Genomic DNA, 26,948 nt, shown 5'->3' with positions numbered 1-26,948 from the left:
GGCTGTTAATCCTCTTAGGCCGTTACGTTTTCGGATTTGATTTTTTTTTTTTTGGTAGTAATGATATTTGGAAGCACATGGTGCATAATGGTTAAAGAAACAGTTTGTTGGTGAAGAATAGACGGATCTATGATAGTTAGAGAAATAGAGGCAGTGAGTTTGCTGAGATGTTAAATCACACAACAACATCTTAATCATATTGCCATCTCAGATCACGCTAAAGTCAACTCCTAATCACGGAATCATCAAGAATCCACCCACCTTGTGCTGCACATTAACAGCTGGATATCATCATTTTAGGTAAGGACCAATTTTCAGCTGAAGCACACATTCTTCCTACCCTCTAGTTTCATGACCATTACTTCCATTTTAAGTCAGAGTCGCACACTGTCAAGACTCGAGACTGCTCAAAGTGCAGAAGGAAGAAAAAATGGCAGAGATGAACACTGTTAGGAGAAAATGTTGCGAGAAAACCTGGTAATATATGTTGAACAGACGACTAATTCAATAAAAAGAAATATGCTACCAATTCTCCAACACAGGTATGGTAACACTATCCAGCGGTCAAAAGATTAAGATAATTTATTTGCACAAACCAACCAAAAGATTCATATATTGCACAAATCAAAGTCCAAGACCAAGTTTTTCTTAGAACCTGTCACTCCCAATCCTGAAGGGTCCTCTAGAAGCCTAGAAGGTATGGTCCAATGTAAGTTATAAATTTTTTGGCAGAGATGCGGCTACATTTTTCTGCAACTGATAACCTTGACAATATATCATCAACAAGAAAAAAGAAGAAAACCAAGCAAAGCTCTATTCACTTTAGTCAAAGGTTTGTTAGATCAAATTGCAGGCATATGGCCGCAAGGAAGCCACATTTGGTCTGTCTTCAAGAGTCAGGCTCTCATTGCATGTTCCTTGCAGTGCCTCTTGGTTAAAATTGATTACCCTTTATAAGTTGTGAACCACACATACTAGTGTAATACCCCGAAACATGCACTAGAGTAATACACTTATAATATATATCGGTCTCAAACCATAACTTTCTTACGTCTCTTATGAACAAAAGATCCAAGGTTTTAACTAGTACGACGCAGTTACCAGTTAGTATATAATAAACCCAGCATCACTCCCTAAATACTTGTATGATTGCATGCATTCCTCTCACCAAGCTAGAAATTTGACTAGGACTAATATCACAATTAAAAATCAATTGCAATTGACTTGCACATGAGATGAAGTATCTAAACAATTTTTTGAATCTTGAAGCTGGTCATACATTTTTACAATGAAAACTTCCCGAGTGGAAGTCCTCTTGAGTTCATTATTAGCTCCCTCATTCTCTTATTGTGCCAGCAGGCCCATTCTTGGCACTTGGTGATATGGATTTTACAGCACTCAAGAGAAGGCATTTCCCGACTTTGTAGTGCTGTAAAACCTTACACTAGCTAGAGCATTTCCATTAACCTAATCACCCTAACTCCATCAACAATCTCAGAGACATGGCATTCCAGGAAATATATATAAGGTACTTAATTTTCATTTTCAAAAAGCATCTTTCAACCTATGCTGTATTGACCATAAATCAGAGGCATCATGTTGCAATTTTCCTTAATAGTTTCCAGTTCAGCTTAAGTAAGTTATGTAAATGGCAAATTGATCACCCTATCAGTTTTTTGGATCTTAATGTTAGATGCTTTAGTTCATCTTAACTCTAAGTTTGAATCTAGCGCTTCTATAGTCTCATTATTATACTAATGTTAATCACTACATCACATCATATCAAGAAACTACTAGTAGTAGACATGAAATAAAAGCCAGGAAACCTCAAATGAAAGACATACTGCAAAAAGTAAGATGCTATGCCAGGGTAGATTTTCTTTATCCACTGTTAATCGAGTTTGTTAATATATTTATGACCAGAAAATTTGATCCATCTATGTAAGGAAACCAGACTATTCAAGTTTTCCTATACAACATTAGACTGGAATCTCACTTAAGCTTACTCTGGAAATGATTTCTGTATCATCCAGCACTGCTCCATAATCAAACTACCATGAAGACAAGCATTCCCAATCTGCAATGCTATCCTGTCCCTTCCAATCGAACCCTACACTATATCTCAGGGCAACATTTTATTGAAGAATCTTATCTTCCATCTTGCAACTTCCTACAGTAACTGTTGAAATTTATTACCTGGTGTATCTGTGTCCCAAGAAGTCGAACACAGATACATTTTACGATACCATGCAGTTTCAACAAATTCCAAGGCTGAATATTTCTATATATCTTAAAATTCCAACTTCCAGCTTCTAAAGAAGCATAACTCTAGAGGGGGTCTAGGTAACCCCATCATGTTTATGTACATCTGAAACTCATGTTTCAAAAAGAAAACTTGGGAGTCACTCTCACCAACATGTTTGCGAATGAGAGAATCTGATATTCTGCTAAGATTTCATTCAGCGAGTGTTTTACTCAATTGAATCAGACTTTTTAAAATAATATTTAAACCATTGTATTGGAGGAAACAGGAGTTTGGTTTCCATTACATTGACAAGGCATGATGTCTTGCAAAGTTTAATTTATAGACTCTGCCCTCTGGACTATATATCAGCAATACTAACATGGAGTTGTCGATCATATATAACCTAATGGCACAACTGACTAGCTAAGACTCAAAAGACTATTTAACACATAGATACACAATACACAACAAGGCAATGCCGCAGGCACAAATTTAGTATTTGTTCTAAAGGCTAATGCTTTGGTGATTTAGAACCCTGAACAACCTATGTTCAACCAATTCGCTTAGTCCATCCATCCATCCATCAATCAAGAAAGAAATATATCCGTAAACATGCACAAACACAACATTCCATAAAAAAAGAAAAAAAAAAGAAGTAACTTTACAGTGGGGCGTGAAAGGAAGCAGAGCAGTGTTAGATGATCAGTCAATCGGAATGCGGGTGGTAGTAATGGTCATCGTAATCGACGGTGGCGGAGGAGTCGGAGTCAGAGTGATCGGAGGAGTCGGAGTAACGGGAGAAGTAGGAGGAGTCGGGAGGAGGGACGCAGAGGAAGGTCCAGAGGCAAAGAGTGAGGCGACCCAATTCCTGGAGAGGGATGAAGCACACAAGATCCAACAGCTGCCGGCTGCTCAGATGCTCCGGCAGGCACGCCACGTGTTGCCATGCCTCCGCTGACAGGTGTGCCACCGACACCACTATCAGGCTATTGAACACCATCTCTCTCTCTCTCGTTGCTTTCTTCTGCAGACTTTGCTTTGGGATATGGGATATGGAATATGGATGCTACTCCCCCCTGGTTGAATGGTCTTATTATTTGACCTTGACCCATCTGTTCTGAGTAATGATCGAGTAGTAAAGTAAAACTTGTATGGCTCGACGACCTCTTGGATTGATTCTAGAAATGCACATTATTCCATATTCGGTTGAGACTGAGCCACAGTGGGTCTTTTACATGATTGGTTTTGTGAAAACGACCTATTTTTACACTTGTTCTCCATGATTGATGTTTGTCGTTTGCACCGTTGTAAAATTGTATCATGTTCTCTGACGTTGCATAAGGGGCACTCGAAACTTACATTATGATGATGTTCTAGCTATGATGTATCGTAAAAGCATTTACCTCTCCATTTTAGCACTAAAGCAACCAAACTAAACTCGAGGGCTGTTCTAGTAAGACTAAAGCATGTAACACGTAACATGTTCAATTCATAGTTGCATGTTATTGGCGCATCGGATATGCCGTGTCACGAAAAGAAACCATAGAGGTTTCCTTTCCATGGTCTTAAAAAAAAAACACGAAGAAGAAAACAACAGACATCCATGTTGAGAAGCCCACTAGTGGATACAAAGTCCACTATTTTGGATTACGCTGAGAGGCCCATTGGAGTTGAACTAAAGTAGAAGAACCAAAGCACTCTTACTTGAGTTGAGTTGGGAACACAAAACAAGAGAAGAGATGGATGCGGTGAGGCTATGGAGCCTGTCCTCACAGCCATTGAAGCACCTCATTCGTACCACCACCACTAGACTTGTCATCCGCTGCTGCTCTTCAACTACAACCGCCACCAACCCCGGCGGTCGAGCCCCCAAAGCCGGAGGCCGCAACCGCCGCTTGTCCACATCATCAACCTCCACCTCCGACAGAGACGCTGTTCGAGCCATTCGCTTAAAGAAGGTAACTTTCTTATATGAAGCTCCCACTGAATAAAAAAGTCTCAGACTTTTGAGTTGAGTGTTTGGGTTGTGTAGGTAGAAGAGTTGAGGAGCAAAGGTTTGGAGCCATATGGTTATGGGTGGGAAAGGACTCATTCTGCTAATCAGCTGCAAGATATATACAAGCATTTAGGGAATGGTGAAGAGTCCAAACCCGACAAAGATGGTGTCTCAATTGCAGGAAGAATTGTGGCTCGCAGAGCTTTTGGAAAGCTTGCATTTTTGACACTCAGGGACGATTCCGGAACTATTCAGGTTTTGGTTACTTGTTATTTCATGTCAATTACTGCATGCATTTCATTGTTATAATGCGCATGTCTTGGTATGTTTGCAAATGTTAATGGTAATATCTCATTTGGGCTCTGTTTGAGAAGGCATATCATCTTTTTTATGTGCTTTTTAATAGATTGAACTAAAATTTAATCAAAGGAAGGCAGTGAGTGAAGTTATGAATGTTTGGTTTCAGCTTTACTGTGAGAAGGAACGGCTCGCAGATGATCAATTTGACCAGTTAAAGTCCCTTGTTGATATTGGTGATATAGTTGGTGCTAATGGATCCATCAAGCGGACAGAGAAAGGTAACTCTTTTGATTCTGTCCTAAGTTTGTTATCCATACTTAGTTGCTGACTTCTCTGATAGGAAAACGGATTCCACTTTAAAAAGTGACCAAGAAATAAATGTTGTAAATCCTACGTTATGCATCGGTGGCTAACTAAGAGTAGAAGCTTTTGGTGTAAGTGAATTTGCAGTAGCTAATAATGTAAATCCATCCAACAAGTTTCATGCTTGCGCTTATTTAGCTTCCAAGTCTTGTAAAGAAAGCTAAGACACTCTCTTGGTTAATTTTTCAGGGGAGCTGTCTGTTTGTGTAAATTCCTTTGCAATTCTTACAAAATCTCTACTCCCGCTGCCAGACAAATATCATGGTCTAACAGATGTGGACAAGCGCTACCGTCAACGGTGAGTGCATTTATTTTAATTGCATTCTGTATGCCCATAGCATTAGAAATGATAAGGTTTATGGGTGTAAGTAAACAAAGATAAATGATTTAGTTATCGTTCTTCAAATATATTAAATCCGCATTTGACCTAGGTATTTAGACATTAGTAGTCAGCAGTGCGCATTGTCTTATATCTATATTTTTCCTCTATCTAGGTATGTAGATATGATTGCAAATCCTGAGGTAGCTGATGTATTCCGGAAAAGAGCAAAGGTAAATGATGCCTCTTCACTCTGTACTAATATAAATTGAAATGTTCTACGCATTTGGGTGTTTCCCTTTTGTGTATGGGAATTTTTATATTCAGGATTTCATTTTTAGAAATGAGTTACTCATTCATTTTATTGAGTAGGTTGTATCAGAGATACGCAAGACGGTTGAATCTTTCGGGTTTATCGAAGTTGAAACTCCAGTTCTGCAGGTTTGACAATATATTCACCATTGTTATGGTTTTGTTCTAATGCCATATGTGAATTCTTAAGATTGTATATACCTGGAATCTTAATTGATTTGATCGACTAGGGAGCAGCTGGTGGGGCAGAGGCTAGGCCATTTGTTACATACCATAATTCACTTGGAAGGGACCTGTATTTGAGAATAGCGACCGAGCTCCACTTAAAGAGAATGCTGGCAAGTGCTTTTTATTTTTATTATTTATTATTATTATTATTCTCTCTCTCTCTCTCTCTCTCTCTGTTTTTCTTGGGAGCAAGTGCTCACGAGTATATGCAAATTATACTTGCTATATATTCCAACTACACTGTGGTGTGGCCGTATATCTCTTCCCTTTCTTGGAAGAGTTGCCAAGTTCGAATCCACTGCCCTGCTTCTCCCTTGATTAAAACACATAAATTATTATTATTATTTTTCTGTGTGTATATTGCTATATATGTTAATTGTTTCGTTGCATGCGTACATGCTGCATTGAACTATGAAATTGGTATGATATATAATAAGGTGTTTTGGAAGTAACTAAGCATACATGCTCCATTGTTGCTGATTTATATATACATATATGTGTCTGTGTGCATGTATATATGTAAATGACTACTGGTTCCATAGCGTATGAGTTATATATTGAACAGTTTTGTCGACGAATGACAGGTTGGGGGGTTTGAGAAGGTGTACGAGATTGGACGAATATTCAGGAATGAAGGCATTTCAACTCGTCATAATCCTGAGTTCACCACTATAGAGGTAAATAATTTTCTTTTTATTTCATTCGGTAATGTGGTTAATGCTAATGCAGTTTACGCGATTAGTTACTTGTTTCATATTATTAGATATTTAAATTTCTTAATTTTATCGAGTGAAGCTCTGATTGGTATCGGTATTAGTTTGATCTTAGATGTATGAAGCATATTCAGACTATGAAAGCATGATGAACATGACAGAGGAAATTGTTACACGATGTGCACTTGCAGTTCATGGGAAGCTTACCCTTGATTACCAGGTGAATGTCCCTTCAACACAGCTTGTGACAGGATTTGCTTGACATTACTGTGAAATCAGATTACTAAGTAGCTGATATGATCCTTATATGCAGGGGGTGGAGATACATCTTGAGCGACCTTGGAGGAGGGAAACCATGCACAATCTTGTAAAAGAAGGCACTGGGATTACTTTCAATGAGTTAGGCAATGATCTTCAAGTTGCTAAAGAAGTTACTCTGAAGAACCTAGGAGCTGACCTTGATTACAAATACAAATCTTCTATTGAAGCATGCTCATCTGTTGGCCACCTTCTTAATGAGGTTGATGCGAATCTGTACTACATAATTCTGATATTTGTTTTCTATGTGCAATTGTGCATCTCTATTTATTAGTCCTGCTTAGTATTTCTGGCCGGGAGGCTCTTGATATGGAAAAACAGACAAACTGATGAAAGGAGCAACTCCATATGCATTTGAATTCTTTTTGTTCCAGTTAACTGCTTTCTTTGGTCCTAAATTTTTCATTTTTCCAGGTTTTTGAGATTATTGTTGAACCAAAGCTTGTGCAACCCACATTTGTTTTAGACTATCCTATTGAGATATCTCCTCTGGCCAAGCCACATCGGAGGTATTATTGTTTTGCTATATATTGCTAACTTTAAGTTTACCTGCATTTTCGGTATTTTACATGTCATCTTACTCCTTAGTTCTTCCAATTCAGGCATGTAGGGTTGACTGAGAGGTTTGAGCTTTTTGTATGTGGTCGTGAGCTGGCCAATGCTTTTTCTGAATTGACCGATCCTATGGATCAGGTAATCATGAACATTGATCGGCTATTTTCACCGCAGTTTTTCCATAGTTAACATGAGAGTCTATATAGGTGGGAAGTGGGAACTACTCGAAATAATCATTCTACTACAAGCTTCTGTAAAAACATTGATCAATATTTCCATGAAAAGCTCCCGTATGCAGCCTTTTAAAATTGAGAAATTTTTATTTCAATTGTAGACATGTTGAATTACATAGTAGTCAGTAGTCACTAGTAACTAGCGCAGGTTTTCTCATTGCCTATATACTTTGGCAGAGAGGGCGACTAGAAGAGCAAGTAAGGCAGCACAATGAGAAGAGAGCAGCAGCTATTTCAGAAATAGGTGGTGCAGAAGATAAAAGAGAGGAAAATGATGAGTCATATGAAGTGACTCTTGATGATGATTTCCTTACAGCTTTGGAATATGGGATGCCTCCAGCTTCAGGAATGGTATGTTCATGTTTTTGCATCTTATGTAAATCTGGGAAAATTTGGAGTGATCTTCAATCGAGTTTTATATCTTATCATCTCCCCATGCAAATCCCTGACGGAAACAACTTTCATATTTCAGGGCCTTGGAATTGATAGGCTAGTCATGCTTTTAACGAATTCCGCCAGCATCAGAGATGTAATTGCCTTCCCAGTGCTAAAAATCCAGCAATAGTAACTTAGTAAGAGAGGCAAGAGGCCTAGAATCAGGCTGTTTTGAGGAAAAGCTGCAGGTCCAAAGGCCGATTATTTATTTTTCTATCAGTTTTTTTTTTTTTTACTGCTGTCCAGTTTTGTGGGAAATATCTTCGCCTCCTAGTCTTGAGCGAGGACCAAAGCATAATTTGCGGCTTCCCCATTTTTGCTTTCTTGGTTGCCATTCTGTAGACTCTATTAGCCATATTGTATTACTACTGTTCACTCCATTTGAGCCATTTGATAGACTAGTCAAATTGATATTTACTGTTGGAAAATGATTGTTACCAGAAATGTAAGCAACGTTGTTATAATGATATGATGAGAGCCCATGATCAATGTCTTGCATTTCCAATTTTTGTGGTTTATGAATATGATCAATATTATGAAGGTGCCGGATTCTTTCTTTGTTCTGATACTCTGATTACTTAACTGGTCTGCAAAGACACGATATGCATTTCCTGCTCACAAGAAGCGGGAACTGAAGTAAGAAGTAAAAGATTTTCCAATACGGCGCTTTTTCTATGTTTTCCAAAGTTTTCGTTGGCAGATTCTATGAGTACTTTTCTAAGTCGTGGCAGGCAGCATGTCTAGACGTCGGTTACAGGTTGGTATGTCACTCAGTATTTATTTTTCATTTTGGTGTGGTTATCATTATGATGATGCAAGACAGATTTGCAAAAGGGAAGTACCTTTGGCCCTTTGCTCCCCACAATGATATACATGAGGGCATGCGCTTGTCCCCAACACATGAAAAAACTGACTAGAATACATGCAGTGCTAGTCTACATCATCATCGAATTGGCTTCCCTTTGGCTTTCCCCATTCATAGTCTTACTCTTCCTTGCCTGGGTTTCCATGAATCTTGTTCTTCATCATCCTTCTTCTTTTGGCTTCTCAGAAATTATGGTAATAACATTAGGGTTTTACAGATGTTACACGTTTATTGAAGTACTCATTACTCGGTCCAAAGTACCAACAATTATTATCATGTGCCGCGTTAGAACATGAGTCCCTCTACCACATGACATGATCAAAGTGTACATTTTTGTCTCTACAATAATTTTACCTTTTTCAACATTATATGCATGATTTCTTTCTTTTCTTTTAATGAGCATATTCGCCGTGCAATTATCATCTAAGTACGTTCAGTCTGCAATTATCATCTTAATTAAATTCTATCATGAGCCATGAAGCTGTCTATATCTGAATAATGGCAACAGATAAAATATGGAAGAGCAAAGTAATATTGTAACAGACAAGGTATCTATTCCATCTTGAGAATGCTGCATATATAAGAAGACAGAACAGAAGAAAAACTATTAGCCAGGGACATGGTCTGCATTTCATGTAATTTGCTTTAATTGATGTACTACTAACACCTAATTTCATGACACCCATGTTAACCAACTGTTAATCAAAAAAGGGTGCATAAATCTAATATTTTCTAGCACCAGCTAGATTCTCTAACCAAAAGTGAAAGAAAGAAAGGAGAAAGGTCGACCTATAAAAGCAATCAAGGCAGACCACCTTTTAAGAAAGAAAGCTACCCAACGAAATTGATCATGATGAAGAAAGAATATATAGAATCGAGGTTCATTAGCATCTATACCTCATTTAAGACTCTGAAAATGTCAATCCTCAAGGTTTTGCTTTTGCTTACACCTTATGAAATTCCGTATAACTAGAATTATAATAAACACACATGAGTCATGTGAGGCAACTTGGAATATCTGGTTCTACCTTTAAAAACAAAAAAGAGATTTGGACTGGCTTTGTTATATGCCTAATCGATCAGAAACTTCCGATAAGAAACAAAACTAATGCGTGCGAGCTAAAATAAACTAATGAAAAGAAGAACCAATGAGAGAGATGACATGTCTTGCATTGCATTGCATAGTGGATTGATCCTAATGCAAGTTTAGAATTAATCAATGTCTAAAATATTCAATTACAATTTGAATACATAGTTTAAGGTGTTTATGTACACAGTATAAGATATTTTAGACAGTTAATGTTAAAGTTCTCCTTTTGGAGGGATTAACAGTTAGATGATGGAATGTTTGCACAGTTGGTTTCCTGCAGCAGTCTTCCAAATTTCCAAATTGGTCGGTCTTTCTGTTAGGCTTGGCTTTCCAGCTCATAAGCTTTCCTTCTTTTTGTTCTTTCTAAATATATTCTACACTTTGCTCTCTCATTACTCATTACATTTCTTCCTAGCTTAGCTTCTCTCCTTCCACAATGTCCATGGAGGTGAAACCCTGAAAGAGGTGGGGGGTGTCTAGGTAATTTCAGGATCTATAGACAGATTGCTTTCTTTCAGCTCCAGCCCCAGCTCCAGTTCATTATAAGAAGGGGAGTCCACCATCATAAGCCTGCAGCCTCATACAGGGGAAATCCAAATTTCTGGATAAACTTATTTCTTCACAAGTTTGCAAGGTTTCACTTATTTCTCAGAATTGGTATTCCATTCCATTTTAACTTATATTCTACGAATGAATACCAAACAAAAGTGTTCTTTCTTTGATTCTGTTGTTTGATTTGCAAAAATGGATCCCTTTTATTGGTAAAGATAGATACTTTCTTTATGGTTTTCTGATGAATGTGGATGTCAACTCAATTCACATTTTGGTATTGAAATCCTGTTGTTGGGTACTTGTTCTTGTAAAATGGGCCAATAGTAGTAATGCTATGTTATTAATGATCAATCAGAAAACCAGGCACAATTTTGATGAGGTTTATGTTTTGCAAGATTCATTGTCCTCCCTTTATTTGCTTTTGTAAGCCTTCCCCTCATATATACACTCCTGGACCACTCAAGCTAGAGAATACCCCACCTCCAAACCCACATGTTCCTTCTTCAAAACCTGACGCCTCTGATCAGTTACCTAATGACCCTATTGAGATCAAGGAAGAGAGCTTAGCTGAGAATCCAAAACCAGCTGAGAATTCTCTGAAAAGTAATCTCAGAAAGCCGGATTCTTCAGACCCTGCTGCTCCAAAAGACGAGATGAAGAAGAGAGTGCAGTGGATGGACTTTGTAGGGAAGGACCTTGTTGAGATCAGGGAATTTGAATGCAGGTGCTTACTTTCTCTCTCTCCTCTCTCCACTAACTGCATCATTGTTTTCAATTTGTCTTGTTTTGTTAAAATTTTAAGATCTTCAATAGCTTTGTTTGGCCGTTTGGATCTTTGATCAAGTAAAACATTCATGTGAAACCACATATGTGTTATTTTATTTTACCAGAAGATATGAGGCACTGCCTTGGTGATGGTGAGACTTATTATGACCTGCATTATTTAATCATGTTTAGGGATTTTCTTCCTTTTTATAAGACTTTTGATAGGAGCAAATACAATATGGTGGTGGAATGAAGGATATGCATCAATCATTAACATGAGAACATAATGGAGGTGGATGAATCTTTGGTACATAGCTGATCTTTCATAATGATAAAGGACAAGATTGAATGTAGTTAACCCAAGAAAAGGAGGGTGTAAGATTAGGAGGGAAAATTTGAAAAACTGACATAATTGGGATTACTAAAAACTGTATAATAACAACAATTCAATTTGCATATATCCTTGAAATGAAGACATATATGTCTTACTGAGAATGATGTTCAGTGCTGGCTCCACACTTTGGATATCTACATCTATATATAGTTATATATAGATATATAAATGTCTGTGTATCTGTTAGTGAGATATCTGTTTTAGGGATATCTGCAGCTGCAAGATATCTTAAATAAGTGGTTTTCCATAATGCAGCAGATATGAAGGAGTAGTCCATTTCTCTAGAATATTATATTTGGATATTCCCCACGTGCATACCTCATGAAGGCTCAAAATTATGAGTCATGACTCATGACAGCCTTATTTCCATTTTCAAGTTGAATATTTGGTGTTGCTTATAACTTATGAAAGGTACCAAGTGTATTTATTGCCAATCATTAATCTATATTTAAGAAATGTTCATCATATTCTTTTACCCTTGTGACATTGACTACTGATTTTTATGGTTAACAGATTATTAAAAATACTATTGTTTAGCTGGTCAAAGAAAGAATGAAAAGATGAAACCCTTCTGGATTTTCGATCTTAACAGGAATGATAATGTGCATTGTACTTGTTGTGAGTCCTATATATATTGAACTTAGTTTTGATTTCTGACCTAATTACTATATGTGAATTCTATTGCTTCAACAGTGAATTAGATGACACTGACAACGAATACGAGAACAGAAGAGGCTGCATTTGTGTTATTCTATGACCATTCTTCTGCAAATTCCTGAAGCAATAAAGCAATGACAAGAGCAAGAAATAAATATATGTCTGAAATTTGAGCAGAGCTGCTTATGGAGAATTGAAATTCCAGTCCATTTCGCCACTCTGCCATCTCTCACTTGATAACTCAATAGAGTAGCTAGTTATGTTCTTTATATAATAATGTTAGCCAGTTTGTTTCTGTTACACGACAACATTGTCTTTGTTTAGTCATGAAACTTCAAACAATTTCTGAAACTTTCTCAAGGAGTTATTTTGCCATTTAGATTGTTAAAATGTTCCTCACAGATTCACGCTCTAAAATGGTCAAGATGCACTATTTTCACACGAAAGCACTTAGAGCCTAAGTCGATGTAAAGTGAAATAAAATTGAAATGTAGATGCTCTCATTTGTCTCATTGTTCAGTCTTTGACCTTCTATATATCTACAATTCTTGAAAGTTACAAACAGAAGACTCTCATCAGAAGAAAACAATTGACATAAGCAGCACTAAAATAAAATCTCTTCGAACTCATCCAAAACTAACAGCTATGAACAAATGGATACTGAAATTGATCTGTCTGAACCATGAAGCACCAGATGGCTGATGGCCAAGTCAATCCATTCGTTGACTTTGTATTAAGCTCAACCCCACACCAGCTCAAGTCCTTGAACCTTTCTGTAGGAACGGGTCATGGATCTACTTCTTGTTGAAGCCAAATAGAGATTTGATGGCATTGATGGCATTCTCATTGATAAATGATTCATCAAATCTTTTTAATAGAGGATCAAATTCCTCAGATGTTCTTAGATTGGCGAGGTCAGGATCACTCCGGATTCTCTGTTGACAGTAGTAACAATTTGATAAGCAGCTCAGTGAAATATATCATGGTATTCTTGAATACTAGTGCATTACCTTGAAGTCTTCAAATCCAGATTTCAGGGCTTCCTCAAGTGCAGAGATTCCAGCTTTTACCTATTCAAGGATTAGTGTGTTGATCAAACTTTGCAATGCCAAAACAAAGAGAAATGCTGAAAAAAAACATAAACTCAAATGTAATAGTGGTATTCTTGTTCATGCGAACAAGAGCAATACCTGATTAAGCTTAGAATAACAACAAGCAACATTGTAACTTGCGACTGAAGCTTCAAATGTGTCTGGCTTTGAACCTAATACAGACTCAAATTTTTCCAGTGCTTCCTCATATTTGCCACTCCTTTTTCAACAAAGAAAAGATCAAACAACAGAAATTGTCAGTGGGAACATCTGATAATATGAACCTGAGAGTCCAAAGAGTTATGGTTCTGTCGTAAGATAACTGGTAATATTGAACATTAGTTAGATCAAGCTGCATACTTGTAAAGCTGCAGCCCTACTCGAAGATCGCTTTCTCTCTGTGCTTTCTGTTCCTTTTTCCTCAAGTAATTTTGCATCTGAAATCATTTACAACTTATATTGGTGGCCATTTCTAGTATATCCGTCTTATATGAGGAAGAAGCATATTCAGCATTGTTTATGTTGCCTGATTGGAAACAATAATTTACTCACTTGGATTTCCCTCAGTTTGCCGCTAACTATACCAGAATTCCTTTCAGCTCTGATAATCTCCTTCTCAGTTAGTTCACCTGAAGTGTCTAACTTTCCTGGAAAAAGAAACAAAATTGTTGGCTTGACAAGCTTAGAGTGTTACAAACTATTGAATCAGTGAAGTGACAAGTTTTGAATTCGAACATAAATATATTTGAGTTTTTGGAAGGAATGTAAGCATTTTTACATTATGATCAGATAGTGGAAGATGAGAAAGACTGAAAGAGTAGAAAGCAGGATGAGCTAACCGTATCTCTTCTGCATTCTCATGAGTAATGGACCGATCCTTTGGCGCATGGTGTACATTGTCCTCCCATATTCAGAAGCAGGCCATATTTCATCCCCGAAAACTGCACTGCAAGCATTTTAGTCTTTAGAACTCTTTGATCACATTGCCAAGCAACTCTTTTGCAAACAGGAATTGCATTATCATCGGATTAAAAAACATAAGCAGTCCCAAGTACTTCATTAGTCCCTATAGCAACATCTAAACCATCAAGAACCCGCTCTCGTCCAAGCAAAGCCATTTTGATTAACCAACATTCAGTTGTTCCATGAATTTCATTGAAAAACCATAATATCTCAATCAAGAAATTTAGAAAGGAAGTACCAAAACAGAATATGAATCATCCTGGCTTATTCAACTAGCATATCAACCAATAAGCATCATTGATACAAAGGTAAGAGAAATTAAAAGGGGGAGGAGAAACCTGGTGGCAAGTACTTTATCCCCAACAGCGAACTTTCCGGTCTTTTCAGCAAATCCACCAGGTGCAATTGCATCAATGTAAGTTCCACCATCTCGACCCTTTGCAAATTTGATCCCATAAGGCTGTATAATCTCTACCTCATACTCCTCATATGGTTCATCTCCTCCTCCTTCACTTTCAGCAGTTGGAGACTTAGTTTCTGATGCTCTTACAATGAAAATGGATAGCTTTACCAGTTGGGTATTGAGGAAACAGCTAGAAGTGCTGAGGCATGACCAGTTCTTGTTGGTTTGAGAAAACACAAGAGGGTTGTGCTTGGTTAGAGCAGCTCTTGGCAATGGTGGTGAAGTATAGAGAGATAGGTGACTGGTTGGAGCTAAAGACATAGTGTTTGGTCTTGTACTTCTACTTGCTCAGAGTTGAAGATGATCTGTATAACTTGCTGCTGAGCTTTGGGATGGAAGCTCCATTTGTTTGGTCTCAAAAGAAAAAGGTTTGGATTACAAGCCCATGACTAGTGGCTCTAATAGGCCGTTGCGTGTGTGAACACGTGTCACCATTTTGGGTGGTTGACAAATTTGACCGTTTATGCATGATATGGGTTCTGTGTTCCTACCAAGCAGTAAGTTCTCGCAGAAACATTTTACAGATTAAGAATTTTCCTAAACCCTTACTCTAAAGTCTAAAGACATTAACAAGAAGGAAAAAAGAATTAAAGAGTTCTTTAAATCCAAAAACACAGACCCTGTTTGGGTTAAACCTTGATATATGACTATTCTAGCTTCTTCTTTTTTTTTTTTCTAGCTTTCGGATTATCAATGAAAAGTCCCTGTCTTTTTTACTGGGAACATTTTCTTTATGTGCCTTATACATGATAACTATTATTTTTTTGTGTCTGGATACTCAAAACTCAAAACTCATATATACGCAAAACAACACAGAAACCTTTGATAAACTTGGTATCTATAGATGTAGAATAGATTACACTGCTGAAATGTTTTGCATGACAAAAACATACATCTTGACACCACCCAACTAGCTATGGCTTCAGTCAAGAAACCCAATTAACCATGGTACACTTCCGACTTCCCCAGCCTTAGCTCAGCTCAAATAACTCTACTTTTCTTTATTCCTATGCAAGGAAACAAACAGGGACAAAAATCCGCTCATCTACATACATGTTGATCTCGACCAAAGTACTGTGACATTGCTCTGACATAGTCAAAACCTGGTTTGGAGAAAATAGGAAGATTTATATCTAACCATCTGTTTTGGTGATTAGCTAGTTGAAGGCATTACAAAAAGTTTAAACGCAATGTGTTCACCTGCTTATTGCACATTTTACAGGAACGAATTCTCTTGAACAATTAAACCTACATTGGCAGAAAGAAAAGCATCAGCTGGGTTGCCAAGAAAGCTCAGAAATATGTCAAGGGAGAAGATATTGTGGTCATACCAATAAAACAATAAGATTATTTCTTCAAAATATTGGTAGAGAGGATTTTCTTCCCATAGGGACTGGTCCGGAGAACTGGCATATGAGGTTTTATTGCTTCTACCAGTTTAGAATGAAGGGTTCCCTGCTCATAACACCATACAACAACTCATTATATTGACACAAGAAGCTTGCAATTAAACATGTTCTATGCACTCACAAATCTGAGATATAACAACTGCAGTGTAACAAATACAAATAACATAGACTTGTAATGCATTTACTGACCTTTGATTGACTGAGAGCTGCTTGGATAACATAATTGCCATAAGGGTCTTGCATGATTTGGTCCAATCGCATATTCCCTATCAGTTCCTGAATAATGTGAGTGCGGCGCTCTTCACCTGCGTATTTCAGGCTTTTTTCAACCACATTACTGCTATACTTCTGCACAGACAAATCCCCATAATTACCCTCCAACTGCTCAAGAATGTCTACTGTCGCCCATGGAAGCTGAAGCTCAAAGACAAATTGCACGACATAGTTCCTGCAAAATGAAAAATGACATTCCAAAGTCCAGAATTATTAGTTCAAACTTGAATTCCAAATAGAGTTCGGATGCTCATTTGCAAATTCGAACTGATAATCAACAGTGTAACATGGGCTCATTATCAATCAAACCTAAGGCTTACCATCTATAGTATATGATTAAAAAACACATGATATCAAGGATGTACGGTGAAAAGAAAAGGGCAAAGAAGAGTACCCAAATGGATCTTGGGAAAGGATTAGTGCATTGGAAGTGATCTTGCAGATCAATCGGTCTCTTTGCTCACCATCAGAATGACTAAGACATTTTTGAAGCACACAACAGCCATGACGGTCGGTTGCAAGCTCAACACAATTACTAGTTGCAGCTTCAAAAAGAAACTGCAAAAGTGATAGCATCATCGTCATGCTACAAGATTCTGTCACAAGTCTAATTTACTTCTACACTAGGATTAACAACAAGTAAAACACTATAAGACATTAAAGTGAGGTTTTGAGTACGAATAAATCAAAGAGCAAATTCATGGCCTAAGAGCTAACGATACAGAGCTAAGTGACTAGTGAACTGAGATAGTCAAGCTCAAACTAATATAAAGAAATCTAAGGGTCTTCAAAAGTTTCCTATCCCACATTTATAGTTATATGCTTGCAACTTAAAACTCAGCCTAGCTAACAAGATACACAATATGTTAGCTAGCTCAGTTGCAGCATTGCATAGAGAAAGAAATCATCTTCACATTAGCAGTATCCATATATTTGTAAATTTCAGAGATCATGTCATGCACAAATAAAAATCTTTCACCTCACGATATTCAGGTGTTAAATACTGCAAGCAGCGCTGCGCAACGTGGTTGCCATTTGTGTTCTTTATCAAGTTCACTATCCCAGGCTTTAGTGATGAAACAACCATGGAAAACTGCTCTGGAGTTTTGAGAGTTTCAATAACCTTTTGAACAGCCCTTGTCCTGTTGTTGGCAAGAATTCCATTTCTTTTGTATCAGAATAATGAAAAAAACAAAAACAAAAAAACTAAAATAAAAGGAGGGGGAGGGAGGGAGGGAAGGAGAGAGAGAGAGAGAGCAAACCCATGCATATCACAGGAAATATTAACAAGTTCTCCTGATTTTTTTGTGATTGAATGAAGAATTTGCATTTGCTGGTCATCATCACACACTTCAAGAAGCTTCTGGATGAGGTAATTCCCAAAAGGATCTGTCATGAGCTCAACAATGTGATCTATGATTTCAAGAAATATATTCTCAACATCTTTTCGTGCTCCTTCAGAAAATTTTCTTTGTAAGAACCGGCAGCCATGCTGATCCTTAGCCATGAGATAAATTCTGCCAGTTATTTCATCCGTTGAGCTATATTTCTGAGGCAATGGCTTTGTATCATTATACTTCTGAGGCAGTGCCTTCAAATCTGTACTCTTAAGATGCATTATACCAGGGAACATACCCCATGTGCTCACATTATCCAATTGAAAGTTACCGGCATTTGGGGTAGATAAGTTATGCCGGAGATGACCATTTGAGACAACTTTTCCATTAGGACTAACATGACCAAGTGATTCATCTGCTGCTCCAACAGCACCAAATTTCACAGCTTTGATTGTGTTCATTCCATGTGAACGTGTTAGAATCTTCTCAGGAACATTCTGTTTTCCCACTTTGTCAAGAACATGAATCCTGTTAAAATCTGTGTAGGATAGTGCAGGAGTACTTGATTGGTTTGGACCCCTAGGAATCACATAATTGTTCCAAATTTGTTCTTGATTAGATTGCTCCAGTCGGTGAGAAATTGGCACCTCAAAATGGGGGTGCCTAGGGTTCGGACAAGTTAGTCTGCTAGCAATGTTGCCTCTGTCTTGAACCATATTTGGAGCTTCCAACCGCTGATCATGAAGTTGCTGCAAGTACACATACCGCTGCTGCATCCTAAAATATTGTTCCTCTTGGATATTCCTCCAACTAACTTGATGTTGTTGTGAATGTAGGTATGGAAAACGAGATTGTGCATCCAAAAAGAATTGCTGCTGTTCAGATGTTAGAGGAAACTGCAAACCAGGAGCAGGCACATTTGAGAGGAACTGAAAACCTTGTACAGCATGAGCTGCAGGCACAGCTGATGACAAATTTCCAATAGGAACTTGAGGTTTCTTAAGCTCTTCTGAACTGAATTTTGACATGTTTGAACTTTCTTGGCCAATGTTTGTGAAATCAAACTCGTAAAAACCACAAGATATGCCAGTTGCTGCTTGGAAAGGTGGAACAACCATAAGAGGAGTATCCATACTCGAAAGCTGTGGCTTCAAGGTGTTTGGGATTTGGCCATCATCAAAGCTGAGTCCTGCAAATGCAGATGTTAAGGATTGGTCATCAGGCAGATTTGATACCTCTGCTGGTTGAACCCGTTTTGCAGGCGATTTTTGAATTTTCTTCACTGAGTTCTTTCCCTCATCCAGCCTCCCATTATTGTTATTGAGTTTTTTACCCAGAGGCCCTCCTTTGTAAGAGGACTTGACATAAATGGGAGACAAACTTCCATTCAAGGATACAGCCTTGGTGCCAGATTCCTCAGAATGTGAAGTAGCATTCGGTATCTCACCAAGGAGCTTCTCAAACTCATCAAACTCTAGTTCAGTTCTCCCTCCTTCCATATTGCAGCCACAATTTGTCTATGGTCTAGAAGCCAAGGCAAATCCACATAGAAACCCTTCAATTCAGCAACAACTTATAACTCAAAACAATCACATGATATATATAACTATAATATTGAGTAAATAGAAGACAAAAGCCTCACTGAAAACCATAGATTTGAATACCAAACACAATCCTATATAAATTCCGTGAAAATTACAGCCCACATTTTACAAAAGACCCGGATGAAATGAAAATCTACAATCCAATCAACTCTTTCAAGTAAAGCAACTGATCATCACATTGATTCCATCAAAACAAGAATATGGTCTGAAATCGCCCCACCAAAAATCTCATTAAGCATCAGTCAGCAATAGTTGGTAAACCAGAAAAATCAATGCATGCCTAACCCCAGTCCCAAAACAGAGTCCACAAAACGACTCACAGAACATCAAGATCATCGTGATCATCAAGAATGATAATGGAAATCCATTTTCCTGAATTCTTACGTACCAAATAAAGAAAACTAGTGATCAATCGGATTGCCTGGAAATATCTACATTAACAAAAGAAAAACATACCCAATTAGATGATGATCAAATGCGTGAAAACCCAGATGATCCTCCTGATCCTCAAGAATCCAAATGCTGAATCAGAAAAAGATCAAAACTTTGTACAACGGGTGTGAGTAAAAAACAATGCAGAGAGGTGAGACGTATGCAAGAGTGTTTGATAAAACATGAAAAGAAAGGAGCAGTGGAATCAGAGTGAGGGAGAAAACAGAGACATATACAAAAGAAAGTGAGAGTGTTTGGCAGAGAAATGGAGAAGAGAAAGAGGGTGGTTTGGGTAAAGATTTAAAGGAACAAGTGCAAAGGGAGTGACAGTTAAATAAGTGTTTGTTGGGTTAAGCTGAGGATTGAGTGAGTGAGACGGCGTGAAGAAGAAGAAGAAGAAGAGATGGTTTGTTTTCAATGAGACTAGTACTGATCTAAAGATGAGAGAAATAGATGGAGGATCGATGATGGCATTTGATTCGGCAACACACTCACTCGCGCACACAACAACTACATGCATGGAGTGGAGGTATGGAATTGCCAATATTAAAAGTATGACGATGTAGACACATAGGAAATATGGGAATTCTTGCTTGGTATTTGCTATGTTACATTCATGTTACATGTCTCTATGCTTTTTGGTTTCACATTCCAAAGAGATTTACCATTACTTTTTATTTTTTGGGAACAAACCCAAAACAAAAAACAAAAAAAGTTACTATCCTATGCCTATGATTCCTATCCCACACCATTTCACCCACAATCCTAGAGATTATGTTATGAAATAGAAAGGGCATCTTTCTCTTGGTGTGTGTGTTACCCAATTTGGTTCTCGCCAAATTAAAACAGATGAATTGGCAATGCCATACAAGCCATGAGAGGTTAATTTAGGTTTTTTTTTAGAATTGTAGACCCCCATGCCCACATAATAGCAATTGAAAGCAAGCAAGCAAAGTTTGGGTTCACATTCACATTTGAGAGAGTTATAAAGAGAGAGACCTACTTCCATTTCTGTGAAATTAGAATACAAATAAGGTACAAAACTAATGGACTAATAGTAACTCCACCTCTAACAACGAGAATAAAGTGAGTGTCCATGAAAGATGAATGGGTTGGAAACTTAATAATAAGGCTGACAATGTGCCCAGCCCCACCCTTAAATACCTTTTCTTTTCTTTTGTTGGAACTTGAATACAACTATGGAGGTGGGAGTGGCCATATCAATTTCTTGTTTGATCCTCATAACTGTTCAATGGCGAGGTGTTCGGATCCTCATAACTGTTCTTTTATTTACCATCCACCTTTGCCTAACGACTTGAACATATTTGTTAGTGATAAAGTAATATTGCTTTGAGAATTCTCTATTGTTTAATGGTAAACACCTTTCATATTCATAGTTAAACAACTACCCAAATCCAGTTGGTTTAGGTTTAGAGTCTGACCTGTTCAAGTCCAACCATCGATTTCAAGATGTTGTTGCTTTATCTATGTACAGAACATTTTTAAATTTGTGAGCAAGATTAAAATAAATTTATAACAAAGAATGACAAATAACTTATTCTTTAATAGACAATTGATATTTATCAGAATTTTGTTTGGAATTTTGTCTACATTAATATAATTTCTTCCAATATTCCCCCTCAAACGATTAAAAAAACACAAAAATACTCATTTTTAAAACTTATGAGGTTAGTATGAGATGCTATCTCTTTTTTTGTGTTTTGAAGAAGATACAAGAACACTTCAATGCCTTAATTGATTCAAACTGACATAAACTGACCCTAGAATAGATTAACTTATCACACATAATATTATGGTGGCATAATCCTGGACCCAAGTAGGCAAGTAGAAACAGAAAAGTAAAAGAAAAAAAATTAAGCCTCATTTGGCCCTATAGCTAATCCCTCGTTGTGAACCATTTACATTATTAGGTAAAACAATATTTAATTCTTTGAACGAGCTTTCTCGTCCAGTTTAGAGAGCAAAGCCCAACGTTTTGCAGCCGTTAGGATTATCTTGCCTGAGGCATGCTGCATAGCCCTTGTTTTGACGGGATGACTTCTTCTTCCCCACAACGGGCGGCTGCTACACGGTAGGGGATGATTTCTTCCCCACATCCGTCGCTGAGATACAAACTTGAAGCCTGAAATATTCCTGGTTTCCTCTCTTCATTCTGAAGGGTAACACAAAGGACTTTCCAATGAGTCACCCAATAGAGGGATTGGGGTAGAAGAACACCAAGCAAGGCAAGCAAATGGGAATCCAATGCACTAAAGCTTATAGTGCAAGTAACGTTTATAGGCAATCCTAACTGTTATGGACTCAATCCGCTTGTGATCAACTCTCTATTTTTCAGATAAGTAATCAAATTTGACACAGAGACACAGCCTGTGCAATTCCAGGTTCCTATTGTGGAAGAGAATCATTGCAGTCACTAATCAATAGCACGCTCTAAATGCAGACTATAGATTGTAGAGCCTACAAGCGAGCACGTTTTCATCATTAATCATACACTACCCTACAGCTAGTACTAATACAGCATCTAACCAAACTGAACAATTTAATGAAAACTGGATCAAACATGGCACCATAAATTCAAGTTGCATCAAAACACCCAAACAAACACAAAGCATGCAAAATAAAAACAGGCACACAAATAGCACGAAAATTTTCTTCCATTCAAATTATTGCAAATCATTGGTACACTGAACTCCAATTCTGATACATCCGCCGCACACACCAGTAAGCTAACCTCACCAGAATCTTTTATGTATACAAAAAATGGGTCCAAACATTGTCATTCTAATTTCTAGCAACTTGTGGCCACCATCTAGGTCTGAGTAGATCTAACTCTTCAGTAACCGTATCCTGTCACAATAAGGGCAAATGAGTTGGCATACAGCAGCCGGAAATTTAGCAGTAGAAAGAAAATTTGGCATTTGCCTAGCAGATTATCCAAAACTACAAACCTGAGTTGTCCATGGGGTTTGCAAGAGGCACTGGCTCCGGCTCCTTGATCTCAACAACTACACAGTCCGACATTAAGAAAGTTTTTGCCACAGAGGCAGCATGCTCCAGGCAACATCTCACCACCTAACCAATGGAAAGAGCAATGCAAATATGAGTTAACATGAATGCTATCATGACCAAAGTTCTATCTCTATTAAAAGGAACATACAAACACAAATGCAATTTATCAAGAGAACCTCACGCTAAAAACCCAATCCCACCCTACTGTTTTCAGTTAAATTACTTAAATAGACAGGGGATGCATTGATTCACAAACAAGGGACCAAGTGAATATGTCCATAAAGATGAGATAATAGATTGCTTTAAAAACGAGGGGCATTTGTTATCCCACAACACTTCAGACTATCTGCACTGCCGAAATTTAAGTTTAAGGTAACTGACCAAGTGTGGCGTAGGGTTTTGACAATTGACACAAACCCCATTTTATGGTCCACACCTCCCAGAGAAAAGCTCAACACAGCAACTCACCTTGGTCGGATCAATGATTCCAGCAGCCATTAAATCTTCATAGTTTCCGGTTGCAGCATTATATCCGTACTTAAAGTTGTCACTAGAGAGCACCTGTAAAAGGGAAAAAATCAGAAACTACAATAAAACTAAAGCAATTAGAAAGGATGCCAAGCATATAGAACAAAACAAATACCTTCTCGCTGACCACACTTCCATTCACACCAGCATTCTTGGCTATCAATTTCAGAGGGTAAATAAGAGCTCTTTTAACAATATCTGCTCCAACCTGTTATTTACCACATGATTTGAGCCTTAAGCAGATCAAATAGATAGGAAAAAGAAGGAAACCTATGACAACAGCCATTTGTGCAACCAATCTTCAAATTCAATCCTCAGAAGCTTATGATAATTCATATATCAGCATACAGACGCAAGTCCATAAGCAATGCATAACTTACCTTTTCTTCGTCATTATCAAGAGCATTCTTAATTGCATCAACCTTTGCGGCCAACCTCAGAAGGGTGCATCCTCCTCCAACAACAATACCCTCCTCAACAGCTGCCTGAAATTTACGTTTTATGATGCTTTTAGTACAACAAATAGCAGATGGACAGATAGATTTTAAAAAGAGGAGTTCATTATTGTCCATGTGTTACCTTTGTTGCATTGAGAGCATCTTCAACTCTGAGTTTCTTTTCTTTCAGCTCTGTCTCAGTTTGTGCTCCGACCTTTGAATATCAAGATACAAATATTCTATATGAGGGACCATTGGCAATAAAATCATTATCCAAAAAGGCTCACTAGTGCTCAAACGCTTACCTGTATCACGGCAACACCACCAGATAGTTTTGCAATCCTTTCACTAAGTTTTTCCTTTTCATACTCCTGCTCTGCAGCCTGCATGAGTAGTCCAAATTAGCAAGGTTAAAGCAATAATGATTACAGACTGCATCTGAATGCGAGTCTTACCTCAATAAGGTTTTTAATTTGTGCCACTCTTTTGTTAACTGCTTCCTGGGTACTTCCATCACCAACAATTGTGCTGGTGTCCTTTGTAAGCACCACCTTTGAAGCGTGGCCAAGGACCTCCTTCCCAACGTTGTCCAATGCAAGCCCCACCTCTTCTCTGATCACAGTTCCTATATAAAATAACAGTATGTCACTATCACATTACTGTGAGACAAAATAAGACTCCTATGCCTACACCAGCCTTCCATGGTGAGGGAAGAATGGTGACCTATACTATTAGCCCAATAGAACTGAGCAAGACAAGGTAAACCAAACAAAAAGAGATGGAAGTGCAAATACCTCCGGTCAATATAGCAATATCATCGAGATACTGGCTCTTGCGATCTCCAAATCCAGGAGCTTTTAGGGCAGCAATCTTTAGAGATCCTCTGAGCTTGTTCACAACAAGAGTTGCCAGAGCTTCTTGTTCAATGTCTTCGGCAATTATCACAACTGGGTATCCTCCTCTTATAGCATCCTCCAAAATGTTAACAAGGTCTCTTGCATTTGTTATCTTTTTATCAACAAGAAGCAACTGCAAAAACAACTTTGTGTTAGGATGCAAAAGTACAATAACCAAATTAACCTCAAGATAGATACAAAACAGTAGCTGATTATATTACCTTGCAGTTCTCATATTCAACAGCCATTTTCTCGCTATCAGTGACGAAGTAAGGTGAGATATAACCACGATCAAATTGCATTCCTTCAACAACATAAAGACTGTTCTCAGCACTTTTCCCCTCTTCAAGTGTCACGACACCCTTTCTACCCACCTTACTCAAGGCTTCAGCAATCATTTGTCCTACTTCATAGTTGTTTCCTGCACTGACAGCAGCCACATCTGCTAGTTCGCTGTCTTCAACCTGCAATGAGTTGAAAATTTGTTTTAGTTCTTCACAATTTTAAGGATAATGGTATGAGAGAAAACAACAATATTATCATGATCAGACACAGGCCAATGGTTGATACCAAATAAATTGGACACTTTACCTCTTTGGACATCAACTTAAGCTCACGTACAAGAGCTTTTGTTGTCTTCTCAATGCCACGTGTGATTAGAACAGGGTTTGCTCCAGCTGCAACAACCTGAATAATTGAACTTGGTTAACGGAACTGGTTTGGACAGTCACCCTGAATATCAGGGTCAACAGATCGCAATATAGAATTACAGATATCATGGCACAAACCTTGACACCTTCAGCTATAAGACCTTGTGCAAGAACAACAGAAGTTGTTGTCCCGTCACCAGCTAAGTCATTAGTCTTGGCAGCTGCCTGCCTTACCAACTTAGCTCCAATGTTCTCAACAGGGTCCTCCAACTCAACCTTTGAAAGAAGAAAAGAACAACATTAAACCACGCAACTAAAAATCATGTGAAACAAAATCATGCTTTAGACCGTTCTATCACAAAATGCGACTACAAAATAAAAAGAGAGATAGGATACCTCTTTGGCCACGGTCACACCATCGTTAACAATTTTGGGGGAACCGTACTTGCTCTCCAGAACAACATTCCTCCCCTTGGGACCAAGGGTAACCCCAACAAGGTCGGCAAGCTTGTTGACACCAGTCTGTACAACACACGCGATTAAAGTCAGAATAATCAAGATAAGAGTAGCAAGACAGCAAATAGCACCCTCGTAATTCAAAAAGACTCACTTGTAGCTTCTTGATGGCAGAACCATCCTTGTTGAAATGCAACTCCTTGGCCATGGCGGAGACTCTAGGGGAACGTGTCCTCCTGAGAGCTACATTGGGCCTCTTGGAGAATGAGAATGAAGAAATGGAAGCACGAGACGACAAGGTGTCAAATTTCTTATCAGCGACGACACGGCCACTGGGAGCAGCCAATGAGCCAACTGAAGTCATGGCTGCAAAAGTGGACGCCATCTACCCTGTAAAACCCTCTACATCAGAAACACTGCAACTCAATAATCCTCCTTATATTATACTAAACCAGAAGGGAAAAAAGAAGAAGCAAATCCTATATTATTACCCAATATAACTCATAACAATTGAGACCCATCAAAACAAGTATGAGCAACCTTGACAGATTTCGACATGGGTCCTCTCTTTTTCATTAGATTTCCATTTTTTTTCCAAAAAAGGAATTTCATTTTCAGTCAGAAATCATTACGGATTACAGACACCAAACACAACAACACCACCCAGATACAGATACAAATTGAAAGCTCAAAGATACAAATTGAAAGTTCAAAACAAGTACAAAGCGCACAATTACTGGAAAAGATAAAGAATTTGGAGTCAGGTAACGATAATAGTAACACGTGAGGGGGAGAGAAGGTTGAAGAGAGGACTTACAGTGGAGTGGGATAGAGGAATTGGAGCAAAGGTTGAAGCTTTGCTGGGTTTAGCGGGGGGGTTTTGGATAAGAGACGCCGAAATGGAGTAGGTGTAACTAAGAGAGTAGAAAACTGATAGGGTTATATGCCTTTAGGTATCAGACTTTGCCTCGTGAAGCTTCCAGACTCAACACTCCATCTCCATCTCATCTGGGCCGTTGGACTGCTTTTTCTTTGTCCT

The 26,948-nt window shown here is 38.1% G+C and overlaps 6 protein-coding genes across 8 annotated transcripts; 2 read left to right on the top strand and 4 right to left on the bottom strand.

The window, feature by feature from the left end:
* Positions 1 to 2,792: 2,792 nt before the first annotated feature.
* Positions 2,793 to 3,403, bottom strand: LOC133727819 (uncharacterized). The gene has a single exon (XM_062155222.1). It carries the CDS (start codon positions 3,243 to 3,245, stop codon positions 2,952 to 2,954), a length of 294 nt encoding a protein of 97 aa, XP_062011206.1. The 5' UTR covers positions 3,246 to 3,403; the 3' UTR covers positions 2,793 to 2,951.
* A 520-nt stretch (positions 3,404 to 3,923) lies between these two features.
* On the top strand, positions 3,924 to 8,506 carry LOC133731645 (lysine--tRNA ligase, chloroplastic/mitochondrial). Its single transcript, XM_062159033.1, has 14 exons — positions 3,924 to 4,203; positions 4,278 to 4,496; positions 4,708 to 4,819; positions 5,094 to 5,202; positions 5,399 to 5,456; positions 5,596 to 5,664; positions 5,766 to 5,873; positions 6,348 to 6,440; positions 6,592 to 6,696; positions 6,790 to 6,996; positions 7,209 to 7,303; positions 7,397 to 7,487; positions 7,760 to 7,933; positions 8,055 to 8,506. Exons 1-14 carry the CDS (start codon positions 3,985 to 3,987, stop codon positions 8,145 to 8,147), a joined length of 1,752 nt encoding a protein of 583 aa, XP_062015017.1. The 5' UTR covers positions 3,924 to 3,984; the 3' UTR covers positions 8,148 to 8,506.
* Positions 8,507 to 10,246: 1,740 nt separating this feature from the next.
* On the top strand, positions 10,247 to 12,700 carry LOC133732976 (uncharacterized). Its single transcript, XM_062160577.1, has 2 exons — positions 10,247 to 11,248; positions 12,377 to 12,700. The coding sequence occupies exons 1-2, from the start codon at positions 10,899 to 10,901 to the stop codon at positions 12,438 to 12,440; spliced, it is 414 nt and encodes a 137-aa protein (XP_062016561.1). The 5' UTR covers positions 10,247 to 10,898; the 3' UTR covers positions 12,441 to 12,700.
* Positions 12,701 to 12,802: 102 nt separating this feature from the next.
* On the bottom strand, positions 12,803 to 15,233 carry LOC133732975 (protein MET1, chloroplastic). The gene is made up of 7 exons (XM_062160576.1): positions 14,733 to 15,233; positions 14,271 to 14,377; positions 13,984 to 14,078; positions 13,792 to 13,868; positions 13,531 to 13,651; positions 13,351 to 13,410; positions 12,803 to 13,275 (listed from the first exon to the last, which is right to left on the bottom strand). The coding sequence occupies exons 1-7, from the start codon at positions 15,116 to 15,118 to the stop codon at positions 13,135 to 13,137; spliced, it is 987 nt and encodes a 328-aa protein (XP_062016560.1). The 5' UTR covers positions 15,119 to 15,233; the 3' UTR covers positions 12,803 to 13,134.
* Positions 15,234 to 15,653: 420 nt separating this feature from the next.
* On the bottom strand, positions 15,654 to 20,404 carry LOC133732233 (pumilio homolog 12). Of its 2 annotated transcripts, none has more exons than XM_062159734.1 (8): positions 19,937 to 20,404; positions 17,802 to 19,431; positions 17,519 to 17,681; positions 16,934 to 17,097; positions 16,456 to 16,714; positions 16,189 to 16,312; positions 16,058 to 16,105; positions 15,654 to 15,960 (listed from the first exon to the last, which is right to left on the bottom strand). In XM_062159734.1, the coding sequence occupies exons 2-6, from the start codon at positions 19,373 to 19,375 to the stop codon at positions 16,205 to 16,207; spliced, it is 2,268 nt and encodes a 755-aa protein (XP_062015718.1). In that variant the 5' UTR covers positions 19,376 to 19,431; positions 19,937 to 20,404; the 3' UTR covers positions 15,654 to 15,960; positions 16,058 to 16,105; positions 16,189 to 16,204. The 2 variants fall into 2 exon arrangements, with proteins under 2 accessions (XP_062015718.1, XP_062015719.1); XM_062159735.1 differs by having other exon boundaries at positions 17,802 to 19,400.
* Positions 20,405 to 22,569: 2,165 nt separating this feature from the next.
* On the bottom strand, positions 22,570 to 26,873 carry LOC133731724 (ruBisCO large subunit-binding protein subunit beta, chloroplastic). Of its 2 annotated transcripts, none has more exons than XM_062159129.1 (15): positions 26,727 to 26,873; positions 26,064 to 26,299; positions 25,850 to 25,975; positions 25,592 to 25,729; positions 25,395 to 25,490; positions 25,025 to 25,267; positions 24,702 to 24,936; positions 24,363 to 24,532; positions 24,213 to 24,290; positions 24,050 to 24,121; positions 23,851 to 23,955; positions 23,586 to 23,678; positions 23,411 to 23,503; positions 22,882 to 23,005; positions 22,570 to 22,780 (listed from the first exon to the last, which is right to left on the bottom strand). In XM_062159129.1, the coding sequence occupies exons 2-15, from the start codon at positions 26,292 to 26,294 to the stop codon at positions 22,767 to 22,769; spliced, it is 1,818 nt and encodes a 605-aa protein (XP_062015113.1). In that variant the 5' UTR covers positions 26,295 to 26,299; positions 26,727 to 26,873; the 3' UTR covers positions 22,570 to 22,766. The 2 variants fall into 2 exon arrangements, with proteins under 2 accessions (XP_062015113.1, XP_062015114.1); XM_062159130.1 differs by having other exon boundaries at positions 26,064 to 26,311; positions 26,727 to 26,863.
* Positions 26,874 to 26,948: the final 75 nt, after the last annotated feature.

Source organism: Rosa rugosa, chromosome 2 (genome assembly GCF_958449725.1).
Source record: "Rosa rugosa chromosome 2, drRosRugo1.1, whole genome shotgun sequence".
Classification (NCBI taxonomy): Eukaryota; Viridiplantae; Streptophyta; class Magnoliopsida; order Rosales; family Rosaceae; genus Rosa; species Rosa rugosa.
This window is presented reverse-complemented; position numbering and strand designations above follow the sequence as displayed.